General features: G+C 40.8%; 1 protein-coding gene across 2 annotated transcripts; it reads right to left on the bottom strand.

Moving 5' to 3' along the window:
* Positions 1-511: 511 nt before the first annotated feature.
* Positions 512-10497, bottom strand: LOC123478675 (olfactory receptor 7D4). 2 transcript variants are annotated; one of them, XM_053912121.1, is made up of 3 exons: positions 5296-5322; positions 4777-5212; positions 512-2274 (listed from the first exon to the last, which is right to left on the bottom strand). In XM_053912121.1, the coding sequence occupies exons 2-3, from the start codon at positions 4841-4843 to the stop codon at positions 1325-1327; spliced, it is 1017 nt and encodes a 338-aa protein (XP_053768096.1). In that variant the 5' UTR covers positions 4844-5212; positions 5296-5322; the 3' UTR covers positions 512-1324. The 2 variants fall into 2 exon arrangements, with proteins under 2 accessions (XP_053768096.1, XP_053768097.1); XM_053912122.1 differs by lacking the exons at positions 4777-5212; positions 5296-5322 and adding an exon at positions 10356-10497.
* Between the last annotated feature and the right edge of the window lie 9278 nt (positions 10498-19775).

The following is a 19775-nucleotide window of genomic DNA, read 5'->3' as shown; positions in this document are numbered from 1 at the left end:
AGAAGTGGATGCACAAAAGAAAATATATCGAATAAAGCTTGCACCATGTGAGGTACCACTGAGAATGAACAAGAGTTTCATCCTGTTGGGAAATTCCAGTAAATGGTACGAAATGTAAACCTCAGCAATATCCCAGATAAAGGATGAAAGATATGGTATACCCCACACCTCTCCTTCAAAAGGTGTAAGACATATTTCTCTTTGCTTCTGCTGCCACATGTCAGGCAAAGTAGTTCTAGCTGGTGTTGGATCTTGGTAGCCATGCAGTGGAGGTGATGAAAGGATCCCAGGGAATGTGGGAGGAATGTGGGAGGAACCATGGACTACTCCATGCTTCCTTGCAGACTCACTTCTAGCAACATTCTTCCCTCAAAGTGAATTAAGTTCTAAACATGTTCCACAAATGTGTAACTATTATTCCTGATCCATTCCCACAGAGTTCCAAATAATTAAGACATGGGAGAAAACAGTTCTTATTTTATTGTATTCATTATTAAATGTTTTTGGTTATTAGAGGGCATATCTCAAAATTGCAATAATGGAAAACAAAGGTCAAAGAAAATAGGAGAGGAAGGGTGATGGATGGAAGAAACTATCACAAGGAGTGACACATATCAATGTTCCCAGGCAGTGCTTTCTATGTCATCTGAAGAAAACACCTTTCAAACCTAGATTCCTCCTTTGAAGTTGAAATCACATTACTGTTGTTGTGAAAGGTACAATAGCAAAGTCACTTGGCCACGTTGTAGTCCACCTGAATCTCAGTCTTTTCTTTTGAAAAGTGAAGTAAATGAGACACAATACCTCAAAGAAATGTTTTTAACATGGAATTAAGACATTCATGTGAAGAATCATGTAGAGTCCTGATAACGTAAGTACTTTGTTCTTAGTACTGTATGATTTTCACTCCATTTCTTCTGGAGTGAAAATTTCTTCTGGGAAAGAAAACACACACACAAGCTAATTAAGGTTAAGATCAGTGAGGTATGAGGACAACTTTCTGGGAAACAAAGTCAGCAGTTGATCTCATAAGTGTTTTAAATTTAAAGTTACAAATCTTAAGAATAGCTGCAGGATGCTGGCCAAACAAGGAGCATTGTGGACAGCATGTAGGGAAGAAAAATCAAAAAGAAGTTTCTCAGGGAGTTGTTGAGAAGAACCACCTAGTACTAATATAAAAACAAAGAAAAGAGAAATGATCTGTGCTTTGGATAGAAGAAATCAATAGTGTCTTATAGGAGAGAAAAAGAACCAGGATAGTTAAAATTGCAACATTAACCTTTGGGGCCCACAATGTACACTTAGTTCTGGGGCCAGTGATCCATCACAGACAAGGTGCTGCTCGATTGAGGAGCCTTCCAAGGGCCCCCTTCACATCCTTGTTTCTCAGGCTGTAGATGAAGGGGTTCAGCATGGGGGTGACCACAGTGTACATCACTGAGGCCACTGAGTTTTGCAGGGAAGAATGGGTCCCAGCAGAACTGAAATAGACCCCCATCCCTGTCCCACAGAACAAGGAGACTGCAGTGAGGTGAGACCCACAGGTGGAAAATGCTTTATATTTTCCCCCTACAGAGGACATTCTCATTAAAGAGGAGATGATCTGAACGTAAGAATAGAGAATTCCAGTGACAGGAATCACACCCAGTAGGGCAGCAATCACATACATGAAGACATTATTGATGAAGGTGTCTGAGCAGGCTACCTTGAGAATCTGAGCCAGTTCACAGAAGAAATGTGGAATTTCAGTACCTGCACAGAAAGTCAGCCTCCTCATCAGTAGAATATGAACCAGGGAGTCCCAGAATATGATGAACCAACACAAGAGAACCAGAAGGCCACACAGGCGAGAGTTCATGAAGACCATATAGTGCAGGGGGTGGCAGATGGCCACATACCGGTCATAGGCCATCACAGTCAGGAGGAAGTTGTCCATTCCGATAAAAACTACAAAAAAATACACTTGAATGAGGCATCCATTGTAGGAAATGGCTTTGCTCTGTGTCTGAATGTTCAGCAGCATCTTTGGGATGGTGGTGGAGGTGAAACAGATGTCAACAAAGGAAAGATTGCAGAGGAAGAAGTACATGGGTGTGTGGAGGTGGGAGTCTGAGCTGACAGCCAGGATGATGAGCAGGTTCCCGAGCACAGTGATCAGGTACATGGACAGGAACAGTCCAAATAGGATGGGTTGATTCTCTGAGTCTTGGGAAAATCCCAGAAGTAAAAAATCTGAATCCCTTGTTTGATTTCCTGTTTCCATGTTGCTGACACCTCATGTAGATGAAGGAGGAAGGAAAATAGCATGAAATAGACACTGGACCAACTCTGGATTATTCCTACTGTTTTTATTTATTGAAGCAAATAACTAGGCATTAAAGCCTTAACTACAAAATTTGGGGACTGTATATTCTGTTATTTGTTATAGAATATAGAATTCCCAATTCTATAGTTAGTTAGTTATTGACAAACCGTTGTCATTATACTCTGGGACACCCACCCACCTTCTTTACCTCTCTCTTAGAATTCTCTCTGAACAGTTCAGAGCAACCTTGGACCTCAGAGATAAAATGGTTTGTACTTGCTCTACCACAAATGTGGAGCATGAGGTCTGGTGAAGCTCTGCAGCTTGATCTGGTTTACCTGCCTTGCCTGGGACTCAGAGAAGGGTAAGACAACCATGTGTCAGAGGTGAGAAAATTTGAGAGAGTATCTCACATATCTGACCAGAGAACTGGAGGATGAGTAGAAGGTAGGTTTACTTCTCAAGAAAAAAAAGGAAGAAAAAATATTTTCACCAACTAATAAATGACATTCTGTAATGTAAGGCTTAATGTACCAGGAACCAGAAACATCTTGTAGAAACAGGGCCTTCATCTGTGAAGTTAAGCAATTGGCCAAAATGTCCAAGGAAAAGGGGATATCAAGGCTCAAACCGTTTCAGTACCCTACGATACTACTTGAAACGTCACGAACAGAATTTGGAGTCACGCCATCTGTGATGTTCATTAAATACTGGGGGAAGAGAGAAGTTGCATCAGGATTCACATTTGAGCTCGAAGGGGTAAGAGTCGGATTTGCACTCACAGTTCAGTGATGCTTAGATTGGGGCTGGGCACTTGTGGGGACTCATTCTCAGCCCACCTACCTCTGACTCTTCACCTCAGGGCCTATGGGTCCTATAAGCAGACACAGAGGAATGAGTCTTACAACCTGGGACAAGGAATAACATGAAACCATACAGTGATTTCAGTGTTCTCCTTTGCTCTATTATCAGTGTTTTTCTACACTTGCTGTTCTGTAAGGCCCCTGATTGCACAGCAGAACAACGTTGGTTGTCATCACTGTCAGTCTTCTTAGGTACAGAAACCAATGTGGGAGGGGAGGGCAGAGGATCAAAAGGTACATACTTCCAGTTATAAAATAAATAAGTCATGGGGATGTAATATATTGCATGGTAATTATAATTAACACTGTGCTCCATATTTGAACATTACTAAGAAATTAGATCTTAAAAGTTCATCACAAGAAAAAATTTCTTAAGTATGTATGGTGAAAGATGTTAACTAGACTTATTCAGATGATCATTTTGCAATGTATATACAAATCAAATCAAGTTATGTGCCTGAAACTAATTAAATGTTATATGTCAATTCTATCTCAGTTGAAAAAGTCCCAAAGCTCCCAGTGTCTCTGGAGTGACAAAAATGGCCATATCATACTCACTATGTTTAGCAATGGATCTTTATTCTGACCCTTTGGGGGATGGACAGTTGGTAACAATTTCTTGTGGTTTCATATCATTTGAGAGATATTCTAAGGAAATTGTCATGACACATTCTAAATTCTCTTGACTTCTAATAAGTATGGCTTTCTCTCTAGCTTGGATGTTTACTAAGCAGAATAGGAGAGTATGTGGGAGACGCCTGAGATTCTGGATATTCCCTGGAGTGTGCTTTGTGTTCACAGCATCAACTGCATTGGAAAAGAGGAAACAATTTCATTTCTTCCCAGTCTATTGCAGGGATTCCTTCCTCGTGTCCAGTTTCATGTTTGGTTCCTCCACACAACAGTCTGACTGAGATTTCCAAAATGGAAATTGGATAATATCACTCTCCTGCCTAAGTTCTTTGAATTTCCTTTGTGTTGCCTGCTGAACTCATCCTAACTCCATGTATAACATGGCTCCACTGTAATCTCCCAGCCATATTTCTTACGACTTCTCAAATTTATCCTCAATTCTGATCATTTTGAAAAGCTTTTCTTTGCCCAGGTGGGCCATACTCTCTTCTGTCTCTGCTACTTGTCAGGACCTTCTCCCTTCACTTAAACCTCTCCCTACTTCCTTCTCCTCAGTCCTACCTGTCACTACATACATGGCAGAGGCTCTCACCTGCTTAGGTAATTCCCAACCACCTCAGTTCTCAGTACTAGCTGAGTTCTTAGCACAAAGGGCACTCTTTGTATTGGTTGGGTGGCAGAATTAATAAATGGAAGAGCTTACAAACAACTATTTCCTTTCCCGTAGCTCACCATATAGTCCCTGGTTATCCACTACTATAAAATCTTTATGACTTCTTACCCTGAAAGAGGACAGCATATGGAAAGAGGATGTTGATGAAGAAAAGAGAGAAAGTGAGACAGAAAAGGAACATAAAGTTGCTGCTCACTAAATAGCCATGTCCTCTTCTCAGACCTGGGCAACACGCATTCCCAGTGTTGACCCCTATCAGGTCCAAACAATTCAGCCTATTTTCTCTTGTTCTTGCAGCTCACCTGGGATCTTCATCCAGAGCAGCATCAGCAACAGCTTCTCCAAAGCCATTGTCTGAAATACCTGCATACACACCCCTGACTTTCTGCTTTAATTATCCAGAGGCACAAACAGAAGATGACTGAGACTAAACAGCGAAATGACATGTGTATGAATAATTTCACAACAGTAATTGTCACACAGGTACTTTTCTCAGATTACAAATGAGGCCATTCATTATCTTTGAATTCCTCTCCTGGAAGCCCCTCAAAATTCACGTTTTCAGTCCTTTTTCTTGCATGTGAAACTGCCAAACACTCTCATCCCTGTATGAGCAGACACAGTCTCCTTTGTGTTCTCGCCCCAAACATGTGAAGATCCATTTTGCAGGAGAGGAAAATAGGGGGAAAGTGAGTGAAGACACCAATTGTTTCCCTCTGGTTCCAGGACCTGCAGAACCTGGCAAGGAGATATCCAGAGGTAGGCAGGTTGTGGACCAATGCCCCCTCCCTCCACCTTCCCAGTGCTACTTTAAGCATCACCTCATGTTTGACGCTCATCTTTTTGGGCTGATATGCAACATCCTGGTGCAATTTCTCTCTTCTTACAAGAACAGCAGGTCCTCAAGTGAAGAAAGTAGGGAGAGGCTTAAGGGGAGGGAGAAGGTCCTGAGAGTAGCAGAGATATAAGAGAGTATGGCCCATCTGGGCAAAGAAAAACATTTCAAAATTATCAGAATTGAGGATAAATTTAAGAAGTGGTAAGAAATAAGCCTGGGGGTCATGTGGAGTCATAATACACCAAAGAGTTCGGAATTTCTTCTTACAAGCACAGCATGTCCTCAACTAACATTATTTCATTCAATGTGGTTAACATTGTTTTATTCACGTTGTCAACTTTTTAAAATTCAATATCATTCTGTTCTAAGTTGGTGAGATGCTGTAGGAACTTAACCCTGTTTGTATTCATTAGATTAACCTATGGTAAAAATAGTTTGTATTTGTTTTATCACAGTCAGGAACCCATGGAGGACTTTAAGGGAGGACATAGTGTTTTCCATGAGCACCTTGGAGGACAGTATTAAAATTCTTTTCATGACTTTGCTGCGGGGAGGAATTGTTAAAGAAGTGGTCGGTCTCTGAAGCTGGACCATCTCCTCAGCTGCATATTGCTACCTCTGAGGAAGAAATGTAGAGGCCATGCAAACCTTCCAATTTTAAGTAGTAAGTGTGTTTGATAAAGTACAAGATGGATTCATTTCTAGGATTGTCAAATATTGCTTCCTTGTGCCACATAAAAAGACTGAGGCAGTGAAAAATATTCAATGAAGAAATACTGGAAATGAGGGAGAGAGGCTAATGAGAATTCAACTTGTTCTGATGAACAAAGCCAGGAGTCTGGCTGCTGCAGGGTTTATCCTGAGGTTGTTGGAATTCACATCCACCACAATGATTTTTTTCTATAAAGTCCAAACTGCAGATGCAAAAGTAGCTGAACTATGGTTTAAAGAGTCATGAAATGAATAATAATGGTCATCTTTAGAAAGAGTTTCCCACATATCAGAAACCCTTTACATTAGGACCAGAGGTTAGGAATCAAAAGGGGAGGATACAGCCCTGCGTCAGTTGTACTTTCCACTTTACTCATGCACCAAATAAATACGTCCTGTTCTCTGTCTGGTGTTTCATGGAGGTGGGCAGTTTGTTGAACCATACTGGGAAGTAGAGTGTTGACTAGGCCATTTTTCAGACACCAAAGATCTCCTGAAAGGCACTTGGCAAGAAGGACTCATTAGGGACAGGCTAGGTGCCACCTATTGGGTATGGTTGTCAACCTCAGGGAGCCCACCTTCCAGAGATGGATGCACAAACAGGCCATTGTAATACAGTGACTTAAATGGTGGGATAAGGGCTGTCTGGAGAGTGGGACTCTGAGAGAAGTCCCAAATGCAGCCTGGAGTGATGGAGTCAGAGAAGAATCCCTGGAGGAAGACATCCCTGGGCAGAAGTTAACAGGTGGACTGTTGAATATGGGCTCTCTTGGCAGAGAATAGGGCTGGGGAAAGACCACGCTTAAGACGCAGCATGGGTCAGAGCTTTTAGCCATTAGCTGAAGCACACTGTGGGGCACAGGGACAGTGGAGAATTAGGACGAAGAGGTGACCACATCCCTGGGAACTTGAAATGAATAATGGAGAAAGTTTGAGGCTGTGGAGGAAGTGCAACCAAAGGAGGGGCATGATTTGTATCACATTCTCCCTGGTGTCTGGAGTAAAGATGGATTTAAAGCAAACAAAACTGGGGGCAAAGGAAACGGGGCGGTGAAATTTTATAACATTAAGGTTGAAGAACCGAGTCACTTATTTTAAATAAGAGGAACAAATGTCAAAATAGATGAATAAATAGTTCTGTTCTTGCTAATGATTTCATGTTCCTGCTCCAGGATGAGACTAGACACCCAAGTGGACTCAAGGTGAACTATGAGAAAGGGACATGCCAGTTCTAGTGTCTCCCAGAATTCCCAGAACTGAAGGGTAAGATGTCAATAAGGTGTTATATGTTGGACTCTTGTACATCCTTCACTTTCCCTCTCTCACCGCCCCCCCATCCAAGTCTTTATACACTGTGGCCCTAGATACCAGAGAACTCAGACACTTCTTTCTTGAAGGTCCCTAATGAGAACTGTTGATAAGGGTGCAGAAGGAGGGGAAGGGCAGACCCTTTCTGGGAACAGGGGATGTTCCCAAGTAAAAGAGGCTGGCAAAGAAGAATTAAGAAAGATCTGTCTAGGCTGAGTGAAGATGGAGGCTCTGGAGCTCTTGGGCCAGGTAACAAGGGAGAGGAGGAAGATCGAGACTTCACTGTCGTTGTGATTTTTAAATCTTTCATGCATGTCAGTGAAGTCTTACCATTTTCTTTATATATATTTTGTTTATATAATGTTATGTTTTTTCCTTAGGCATTCTGCAGTTTTTATGATCATAAATGGTTTTTGTTTTCTATTATATGCTCTAATTGATGTTTGTTATGGAATAGGAATTTTTTAATTTTTGTTCATTGATCTTTTATTGCACTGCCTTCTTGTAACAGGGTGCAGCCAAGAGGGGGGATCCCAAATGGGGATTTGTAAGGGGGTCCAGAACTCAAGGTGTCCAGGAAATATTAGAAAAATATATACACGATGGCCTCACCCCCACAAGTTTGAGCTTGGGGGATGGGACACAGGGAGCAGGGCCATTCAGAGCTGTTTTGTATTAGCAGTAGCTTTGCAGCTAACCTCTAGCATGGTCATTTAACATATCTATAACATTTAACTGGTTTCATGGATATGTTAAAGAGCTGTGGCTATGCTTTGAGCCAGGGGGATGGAAGTGACTTCCACCCAAGATGTAACTGGGAGGCAACTCCCCCTGGTTACAGGGCCTGCATGAGAGCTTGGAGATGATTGGCTCCACGCCATGGGGCCACACCTGCCCAGACTTACTATGGTAGCCCAGTAGAGCTGGAAGACTACGGGAATGCAGGCAGGTGTAACAGATTGTAGGAGGAGCTGGCAATGGGGCTGCAGAGGAAGACTGTTGCTGGGATTTGAACCCAGGCGCAGCAGCCATGCGAGGAGAGGACCATACAACTTTGGCGTGCTCCCTTTTGCCACGTGACTTAGGTAGCAGGAGAGACTTTACCTGGAAGAAAAGGGGAGAAAGGATTCTTGCTGGTGGGCCAGGAGAAGGTGCCACATGGCTCTGGATTAACTGGAGATTGCTGCGGCGACAGAGTGGATGGTGCCTTAACCCCGGACTTTTACTTCTTTTCCTGAGATATGGTACCCTGGACTGGGAAAAGGGGAGAAGGAAGGACTGTACATTTGTGGGTATTCTAAAGAACTTTAGTACTTTCATGAAGACAATAAGTCATCACTCTAAGTCTGTATAACTGTTACAGAACAGACCCTGGGTGGGCGGGGGGGCGTGAACGATATACCATTATCAAAAGGACGCCCCTTTGTTCTCTGGTGGTTCCTTCCCCTCACTAGGTTTACCTTGCCTGCCACCAGAAAAATGACGTCTCTCAATGCCAAAGATTTGTGAAAAGGAAAGGAATTATTTATTCAAAATTTATACAGATTTAGAGTAATGACATAATGTCTTCATTAAAATACTAAAGTTGTTTAGAATACCAACAGACTCACACAGTCCTTCCTTCTCCCTCTGCCCAGTCCGGGGTACCGTATCTCAGGAAAAGAAGTAGAAGTCCGTGATCCAGGCTCCCGGCACCATCAGCTGGGTCACTGCCACGATCTCCAGTTAATCCAGAGCCATGTGGCACCTTCTTGTGGCCCACCAGCAAGAGTCCTTTCTCCCCTATTCTTCCAGGCAAAGTCTCAACTGCTGCCTAAGCCACGTGGCAAAAGGGAGCACCCCAAAGCCGTTTGGTCCTGATTCTAGTCAAAGCCACGTGGTTCTCTCCCCTGGGCATGGCTGCTGCGCCTGGGTTTAAATCCCAGCAACAGTCTTCCTCTGCAGCCCCATTGCCAGCTCCTCCTACAATCTGTTACACCTGCCTGCATTCCCGTAGTCTTCCAGCTCTACTGGGCTACCATAGTAAGTCTGGGCAGGTGTGGCCCCATGGCGTGGAGCCAATCATCTCCAAGCTCTCATGCAGGCCCTGTAACCAGGGGGAGTTGCCTCCCAGTTACATCTTGGGTGGAAGTCACTTCCATCCCCCTGGCTCAAAGCATAGCCACAGCTCTTTAACATATCCATGAAACCAGTTAAATGTTATAGATATGTTAAATGACCATGCTAGAGGTTAGCTGCAAAGCTACTGCTAATACAAAACAGCTCTGAATGGCCCTGCTCCCTGTGTCCCATCCCCCAAGCTCAAACTTGTGGGGGTGAGGCCATCGTGTATATATTTTTCTAATATTTCCTGGACACCTTGAGTTCTGGACACCATTACAAATCCCCATTTTGGAACCCCCCTCTTGCCTGCACCCTGTTACATAACTTTTAAATGAATAATTCCTTTCCTTTTCACCAATCTCTGGCTTTGAGAGTTTTCTTTCCTCTGCTGGCAGGCAAAGTGAACCTGGTAGGTTGGGGGACAACCAGAGAAAAAGAGGGGGTGCTTTTAGTAATAGTATATGGTCACCCCCTGCGGTCTGCTCTGTAACATTCTTGACTCTTGTATTAGTATCAATAAACTGTCATGAATGCTAAAAAAAAAAAGACTTCACTGTAAGGACCTAAAGCTCTATCAGCACCTGGGGGCAGCCATCTGCACACCAAAGACTGGTGACTGTACCCCTACACAGCATTATTGTGGGAAGTGTGATGGTGTCAAAAGGGACTGCAGGTTTAGCTTCTGCCTCCACGTTCGCATAATTTCCATCACCTATCTAATCAAATAACATATCACTGAAGGAAAAGCTCATCACGCAATGGCAACTTCAAACAAGGAGTCTAGCCATTCACCCTCCCAAGCAAGTGACCTCTAGAGCTCATTCTCCATAGACAGCACAGGGTTTTCCCTGCCCTGTGCTTAACATAGTCAATACCCTATTCACTCTACCACCCCTTTTTCTTATTTCCTTCAACACTTACTGGGCTCCTCAGGGTTGACAGTGTGAATCTTGTTCTTTCATGGAAGGTGGGTGATGTAAAAGGAAGGTCCGTCCTCCATAATAAGGATATTGAGCCTGGCATGTGGGACAGGGCCTGGCTGTATCTGCTGGAGAAGGCATGCATGTCTTAGGTCTGGCACAGGAGAGCCTTGGTGATTGACTATAAATTGATACGTTACAGGTTATATGGCCCTGGGGGCAGATTCCCCTCTGAAACTTGTTAGACAAATTAATCAATGCCTCTTGGATTCCCTAATCAGGGGACTCCTCAGGGGCAGGGTCACAAAGGAAGGGGTCTCTGTCTTGTCAATTTCTTATCTCTGAGAGACTAACAGTGGGACCAGCTGTGATTCTTTTCCTCTGGGAAGAGTCACTCTAGTCTTTCTTGGATCTCCTCTTGGGAAAATGTGTCATCATTTTATTTGTTTAAATATTTGTTTACGTCTTATTTATTTATTTGAGTGAGACGAAAAAGAGAGGGAGAAAAACGTTAATGTGGGAGAGAAACATCAATTGATTTCCTCTTGTAGGGGCTCAGCCTGGTGGCTGAACTGGATACCCAGGAATGTGCCATGATCTGTAATGGAACTGGCAGCCTTTCACTTTGTGGGATGATGCCCGACCAACTGAACACCACCAGTCAGAGCCAGCTTTCATCGTTTTCCAACTTGTAGTTTCCTCATTGGATAGATTGTTGAGTAGCAAAGTGTCCCAGGATTCACGAGGGAATGGCTCTCAAGCTTTATCTTGCATGAGATGATCTGGAGCATTTGTCAGAACAGATTTCAGAGTCTCCTTCTCCAGTTTCTGCCTTTGTGGACCTGAGTTTGGATCTGATAATTCAGAATATTCAGCAAGTTCCAAATTTTCCTGATCCATATTATGATCCATTGAGACTCATTTCTTTTGGGCAATGGTTCATAATTTTAGCTTTATCAGGATATCAACTGAGACTCTTGTTAATATATATCTTCCCGGACTTATACTTTTTCTAGACTCATCTGGTCGACGTCTCCAGGGGGAGAGCCCCAGAATCTATATTTAAAAGAAAATTACAATGGTTTTACTTCATTTTACTTTTATTTGTATATTTTTATCATGGTTATGCATGTTTATATAGATAAAGTGTTATGTATATGTATTATTTTAATCATTTTTATTTATTTTTAAAATATTTTTTATTGATTATCCTATTACAGTATTTCCAAATTTTCTCCCTTTATCCCCCCTCCACCTTGCCCCACCAACCCTCCAGCATTCCCCCCACCTTAGTTTATGTCCATGGGTTGTACATATAAGTTCTTTGAGTCCTCTGTTTCCTATACCATTTTTTACCTTTCCCCATCTATTTTATGCCTACTGATTATGCTTCTTCTTCCCTGTACCTTTTCCCCCCTATTTCTCCTTTCCCCCTCCCCACTGAACTCCCTCTGTGTGATGTCCATTTCTCTGATTCTGTTCCTATTCTGGTTGTTTGCTTAGTTTTTGTTTTTGTTATTTTTCTTTTCTTTTATGTTCATTTGTTAATAGTTGTGAGTTTGTTGTCATTTTATTGTTCATATTTTTGATTTTTTTCTTAGATAAGTCCCTTTAACATTTCATATAATAAGGGCTTGGTGATGATGAACTCCTTTAACTTGAACTTATCTGGGAAGCATTTTATCTTCCCTTGCATTCTAAATGAACGCTTTGCTGGATAGAGTAATATTGGATATAGGTCCTTGCCTTTCAGGACTTGAAATACTTCTTGCCAGCCCCTTCTTTCCCATAAGGTTTCCTTTGAGAAATCAGCTGATATCCTTATGTGAACTCCTTTGTAGGTAACTGTCTCCTTTTCTCTTGCTGCTTTTAGGATTTTCTTTTTGTCTTCAATCTTGGGTAACTTAATGATGATGTGCCTTGGTGTGTCCCTCTTTGGGTCCAACTTCTTTGGAAATTCTCTGGGCTTCTTGGACTTGCTAGAAGTCTATTTCCTGCGCCCAGTTGGGGAGGTTTTCCTTCATTATTTGTTCAAATAAGTTTTCAATTTCTTGCTGTTGTGCTTCTCCTTCTGGTACACCTATAATTCGGATATTGGAACATTTCAGGTTGCCCCAGAGATCCTCAGCCTCTCTTCATTTTTTTGGATTCTTGTTTCTTTGTTCTGATCCAGTTGGATGTTAATTTCTTCCTTTTGTTCCAAATCGTTGCTTTGAATCCTGGTTTCCTTCTTGTCACTGTTGGTTCCCTGAACATTTTGCTTTATTTCATTTTGGGTATCTTTCATTTGTTCTTTCATTTTTCAACCAAGCTCAATAAGTTCTGTGAGCATTTTGATGACCAGGGCGTTAAATTCTCCGTCAGATAGGTTGGCAGTCTCCTCATTGCTTAGTTCTGAGGTTTTGCTGTGTTCTTTCATTTGGGCCACATTTCTTTGTCTTGGTGCCCCTGATAAGTTGTAAGGGGGGAGGGCCTTAGGTATTCACCCAGGCAGGGCAACCCTCTTTTCTGTGCTGCCTGTGGGGGAGGGGCCAGAGAGGGAACAATGCAGCTTGCCTGCTTGTCTCTAGTGTGCTTTGTAATAGACTCTCGTGTCAGACTGTAAGTATCTCCCACCGCAGCAGCCCAGCCTTAGCCCACAGTCAGCTCTAAGTCTCAGGTTTTCCCTAAGTCAGTCCCTCTTGCACAGCTCTGCCAAGCTCTGCAGTCAGCCCTGCACCTCAGCTGCCTCGCCACGATTTTTCTGAGACAGCCCATGAGGTTCGCCTCACCTGTCTGGTTGTCTCGGTTGATTTTTTCTTTAATTCCTTGTATGTGGAGTTCCATGCAGTTTGATTTTCTGGTACTTTTGGTTGTTTATTGATTTTACATGGGTTGTTATGCTCCTTTTGGTTGTGTGAGGAAGCAAAGGGTTTTTCTACCTATGCTTCCATCTTGGCCAGAACTCCCATTTTAATCATTTTAAAATATATAATTTTGTAGTGTTAAGTATATTCACAATATCAGGAAACCATTACTCGTATCTATTTCCACACCTTTTTCATCATCCCAAAGAGAAGCTCTATACTTATTAACACCAACTCCCCATTCTTCCACCCCCTCCCCATTGAAACCTGTATTCCACTTCTACCTCTATGAATTTGCTTATTTTAGGTACCACATAAAAGTGAATTCATATGATATTTATCCTTTTGTATCTGGCATATCTCACTGAGCAAAATGGTTTCAAGTTTCAACTACATGACACGTGATTCAGAATTTCATTCTTTTAAAAAATTTGAATAATGTTCCATTGCATATATATTTCATGTTGTTTATCCATTCACCTGTTGGTGGACACTTAGATTGTTTTAATATTCTGGCTAATTCTGCTATGAACATTGGCTTGCAAGAATCTATGTGAGTTTTTCTTTTTAACGCTTTTCAGTAGCTGCCTAGACATTGATTGATGGATCCTGAGAAACTACTTTTAAAAGCATGCCAAAGGATCAGATCTTTGAGGGACACTATCTTAGGACCTTGAACAACAAATCCTGGAGAGGCCCAATGACCTCCATGCTGCACTTTAAAACAAAGGCTGCAGTAAGGAAGACACTACATAATGATTAATGGAGCACTGTAACAAGAGGACATAACTCTTGAGAACATTTATGCACCCATCTCAGGAGCACCTAAATATATAAAGTAAATCTTGATGGACATAAAGGGAGAGATGGACACTAAAACAGTCATAGTGGGGGATTTTAACACCCATTGACATCAATGAACAGATTGTGCAGATAGAAAATCACAAGGAATCAGCAGCCATAAAGGATACACCAGATCAGATGGATTTAATGGTTATCTTCAGAGCATTCTACCCCAATGAACAAAATATGTATTATTTTCAAGGACATGTGCAAAGTTTTCCTGAACAGATCACATGTCAGGATAGAACACAAGTCTCATGAAATTTAAGACGATTGAGATCACATCAATCATCTTCTCTAAACATAATGATATGAAACCAGAAAACAATCAGAAGAAAAACTGGACAACGCACAGACATGCAAGCTAAATAACATGTTACTAAACAACAAATGGATTAATGGTAAGATCAAGGAAAACATTTAAAAAATACCTTGAAACAAATGAGAATGAGAACACGACAACCCAGAATGTGTGGGGCACAGTGAAAGTAGACCTAAGAGGGGAATTCATAGCATTACAGGTCTACCATGAGGAACTAGAACAACCTCAAATAAGGATTCTTCCTTTACACTTAAAAGAACTAGAAAAAGAACAACAAACAAAGCCCCAAGTGAGTAGGAGAAATAAATAATAAAAAGTGGAGCAGAATTAAGTGAAAAAGACCCTACAAAACAATGCCAAAGGTCAATGGAACCAAGAGCTGTTTCTTTGGAAAGGTAAACAAGATTGAAAACTCTTTAACCAGACTCATCAAGAAAAAAAGAGACAGGACCCAAATAAATATTGTAAAATCAGAAATGAAAGAGGAGGAGTGACAACTGACTCCAACAAAAGACAAGGGATAGTAAGAAAATCTTCTGAAAAACTATAGGCCAACAAATTAAACTATCTGGATAAAATGGATAAATTCTTAGAAGCACACAATTTTCCAAAACTGAATCAAGAAGTATCAGAAATTCTGAATAGATAGATTTACAAGTACTGAACTTATAGCAATAATAATAAAAAACAAACTCCCCACAAACAAAAGTCCTGGACCTGATGGCTTCACAGGTGAATTTTACCAAACATTTAAAGAAGAACTAACACGTACCCTTCAAAAAATTCAAGAGGATGGAAGACTCCCACAGTCATTTATGAAGCCAGCAGTACCCTAGTTGTAAGCCATATGTTACAAAGAAATAAATAAAGAAATAAGAGTTTTCAGGTCCATAAGAAATAAAATTATGGCCAATATGTGTAATGAACTCAACAGTATTGTCCTCAACAAAATACTAGCTAACTTGATCTAGCAATACATTAAAAAGATCATACCCCATGATCAAGTGAGTTATATTCTAGGGATACATGTCTGGTACATTCACAAATCAATAAATGAGATATATCACCTAAAAAAATTAAAGGATAGAAATCTCATGATTATGTCAATAGATTCAGAAAAAGCAACTGATAAAATCGAGCACCCATCTGTGGTAAAAACTCTCAGCAAAGTGGGTATACAGGAAACATGCCTCAACAAGATAAAGTCCAAGTATAACAAAATCTCAGCCAACATCATACTCAATAGACAAAAACTAAAAGTGTTTCCCTTAAGATCAGGAATAAACAGGGATGTCTGCTTTCAACACTCTTCCTCAACATAGAATTGGAAGTTCTAGCCACACCAATCAGCCACGAAGAAGAAAGCTTAGGTACATAAAACAGACTGACTGCAGCTGGAAAGGAGAATGGGGGATGGGATGAAAGACAGTGAAGGGATTAACCAAAGGACATTCATGGAAAACCTGTGGACATGGACAACACTATGGGGGTTGCATTGGGATGGTCATCCAGTTGGAAAGGAAGAAGTAAAACTGTCATTATTTGTAGATGATATGACATCGTATATTAGAGAACCCTAAAAATTCCTCCAAAGAAACCTACTAGAACTGATCAATGAATTCAGTAAAGTAGCAGTATACAAAATAAATATCCAGAAATAGTTGCATTTTTATATACTAATAGCACTCAGAAAAAAATAAACTAAGACTACAATCACATTTACAACTGCATCAAAAATAAAATAGCTAGGAATAAATGTAACCAAGAATATAAAAAACCTGTACTGGGAAAGTTATAAGAATCTGTAGAAATGAAAGAAAAATACCACATGATCTCACTTACATATGAAATCTAAAGAACACAGTAAACTATCGAACAATATAGTAACAGAAGCTTAGGTACATAAAACAGACTGACAGGAGCTGCAAAGGAGAATGGGGGACAGGATGAAAGATGGTGAATGGATTAACCAAAGAACATTATGGAAAACCCGTGGACACGGACAACAATATGGGGATTGGCTTGGGATGGGAAGAGGGTGAATGTAGGGTAAGTGGAGGCAGTCTGACTTTCTCACCCAGATGTCTGGGTAGCTAAGGGAAGCAGTGTCGCCATAACCTTGAATGGGCCTGATAAGTAGTATTCTCATAGCCTTGAGACTGGGTCTGATAAACTGTTCCCATAACAAGAAGTGGGCTCGCATGGGCAGAATTATGCTATGTTATATAATTTTCTGGCTCTAAGCTCACTTGCTTTGTTCTAGTATTTAAAAGGGGCTGGGGGCTCCATGCTGTGTGCCACACTGGGGAGCAAGGGGTACACTGTGTGTCACACAAGGGGACGGGTGACATGCAGACACTTGCAGAGACATGCAGAGAGACATGCTGCTTGCAGTGTGCATGGCTCGCCCACCTGTGAATAAAGGTATGTCAAGCATCCCCATGGCACCATGCATTTTCTTCTGTCTTCCAGAATCTAGAGTGGACCTGCCAGGCCTTGACTGAGGCTGCAACTCAGTGGGGCTAGGCAGATGTGGGGAAATGGAGAAAAAATGGTATCAACAGTAACGGCATAAACAATAAAAGGAAAAGGAAAGTCCTCTCCCACCCCCCAAGAAATCTGAAGGCAGAAATTGAAGAAAATACAAATAAATGGAAGCAAAGATTGTGCTCATGGATAAGAAGCACTATTAAATGCCAATACTACCCAAATCAATCTATAGATTCAATGCAATTCCTATAAAAATACCAATGGTATATTTCTCAGAACTAGAACACATAATCCTAAAATTTATATGGAAGCACAAAAGACCCAGAGTAGCCACAGCAATTTCAAAAAAGAAGAAGAAATTTGGAGGAATCATGCTATCTGATATCAAACTACACAACAAGGTGAAAGTAATCAAAACAACATGGTACTGACATACAGATCCATGGAACAGAACAGAGAGCGTAGAAATAATCCCATGCATTTATGGTCAATTAACATTGTATTTTCCTTCCTCCTTTGTCAGGGGTAAACGTAGTCTATTCAATACATGGTGTTGGAAAAATTGGATAGATACATGCAAAAAAAATTAAATGTGACCACCTTCTCATACCATGCACAAGAATAAACTCAAAATGAATTAAAGACTTAAATGTTAGACTTGAAAACATAAAAATCCTAGGAGTATAAGCAGTAAAATCTCAGACATTTCTCAATATTTAGCAATATTTCTCTGATATATCTGTTTGGGCAAGGGAAATGAAAATATAAAGAAATTGGACTACTTCAAAATAAAAATATTTTGCACAGCAAGTTGAACCAAATTGAAAGGACAACCCAATGAATGGGAGAACATACTTGCCAATTACAAAGGATTAATATCCCACATTTATAAATTTGTACAACTCAAACCAAAAATACAAAACAAGCAATCCAATTAAAAAATGGGCAAAGGACCGGAATAGACACTTCTCCAAAGAGGACATACAGATGGCCAATAGACATATGAAAAGATGCTCGACATCACTAATCACCAGAGATCCAATGCCAATTAAAACCACAATGACATATCGCCTAATTACTGTCAGAATGGCGATCATCAATAAATAAACCAGGGACATTGAAATTAAGAACTGACAGCAACCAGAGGAGATAATGGGGGCAGGGGGAAGAGTTTTCAGGAACATCTATAAAGGACACATGGAAAAAACCAATGAGGGGTAGGATCAAGGGTGGGAAGTAGGGATGGTTGAGGTAGGGGGAGTGATGGGGGAAAAATGGAGACAACTACTTGAACAACAATTAAAAAGTTAAAAAATAAATCAACAAGCAGCAAGTGTTCATGAGGATGTGGAGAAAAGGGAACCTTTGAGCACTGTTGGTGAGAAAGCAGATTGATGCAGTCACTATGGAAAACAGTATGGAGTTTCCTCAAAAAATTAGAAATGGAACTGCTTTATGACACAAAGATTCTATTTCTGAAGATATATCCAAAGAATCCTGAAACACTGTTTTGAAAGAATATATGCACCTCAGTGTTCATTGCAGTGTTATTGACAATGGCCAAGACATGGAAGCAGCCTAAGTGCCCATCAGTAGCTGAGTGAATAAAAAAGGTTGTGGCACATTTACACAATGAAACGCTGCTTGGCTGTAATTAGAAGGGAAATCTTACTTCTTGTGACAACATGGATAGACCTGGAGGATTATTTTTTAAAGTTTTTTCTTATACCTTTGTTTTTATTATTATTAGTTTTAGACATGGAGAGTAGTATGCTAAGTGAAATAGGTCAGTCAGAGAAAAACAAGTACCATATGCTTTCACTTACATGTGGAATCTAATGAACAATATCAACTAACAAACAAACAAACTAGAAACAGACTTATAGATACTGAGAATGAATGGACAGCTGTCAGAGGGGAAAGAGGGTAGAGGATAGAGGTGAAGAGATTAAGCAAAAAAAGAAAGAAAGAAAGAAAGAAAGAAAGAAAGAAAGAAAGAAAGAAAGACAAGAAAAGAAAATGAAAAATTCATATAGACACAGACAACAGTATGGTGGTTACCAGAGGGAAAGGGTGTGGGCGAGGTAGAGGGGTGATCAGGGGATTAAATGAGGATGGAAGGAACCTTGACTTGGGGTGGTGAACACACAATACATATACAAATGATGTACTATAGAACTGTGCACTTGACAGCTATATAATTTTACTAACCAATGCCACCCCAATAAATTCAATATAGAAAAAGGAAAAAAGGACTTGAAATGACTGCAGACCTACATCTCGAACAGACATCTGTGAGACCCCCAGATGGATTTATGAAAATAGCCATTTAGCACATCAAAGCAGATGGATTTCTAATTTAATGACAAACATAAATTCTATGGAAAAATTAGGATTTTGGCTGTCTTTCACAATAGCAACAACAACACATCTCTTAATGCACAATATCCAAAATCCCAAAGCAGACTAGAGAAGAAAAACAGAAAGTTTCTCTTTAGAGACATAACTTAAATGAGAAAATGGAAATTATATCGTATTCTTGGGAGAGACAACATAATTATCTTCACATAGAATGATCAATCCAGTGAATGAGCAGACATACAAGTCAGACATTGCTTTTCTTAATTGAAAAAAACTTGTCTGAATTTGTAAAATTCCTTCAACTTGGAAGTCGGAAGTGAGCAGTACAGGGGAAGGGGAAACCCTTGAATGTACCTTCCATTTTCCTCTTCTGTTAATAATAGCAAGTCCTCAGAGACTCAGATGACACGGTCCGATTTGGCTAATTATGAGCTCTGAGCATTGAGCTCCTAAGTTGATGCAAGACTAGATCATCACCTTTGCCTCCAGCCCTTGAGTTCCCCATCTCAGTCCAGTGGACTTCACATCTGAGTTTTCTCATCTCATATCACTGCATCAG

The sequence above is a fragment of the Desmodus rotundus genome, chromosome 9, assembly GCF_022682495.2.
Source record: "Desmodus rotundus isolate HL8 chromosome 9, HLdesRot8A.1, whole genome shotgun sequence".
NCBI lineage: Eukaryota > Metazoa > Chordata > Mammalia > Chiroptera > Phyllostomidae > Desmodus > Desmodus rotundus.
Note: the sequence above shows the minus strand (reverse complement) of the source record. Positions and strands in the feature narration are given on the sequence as shown.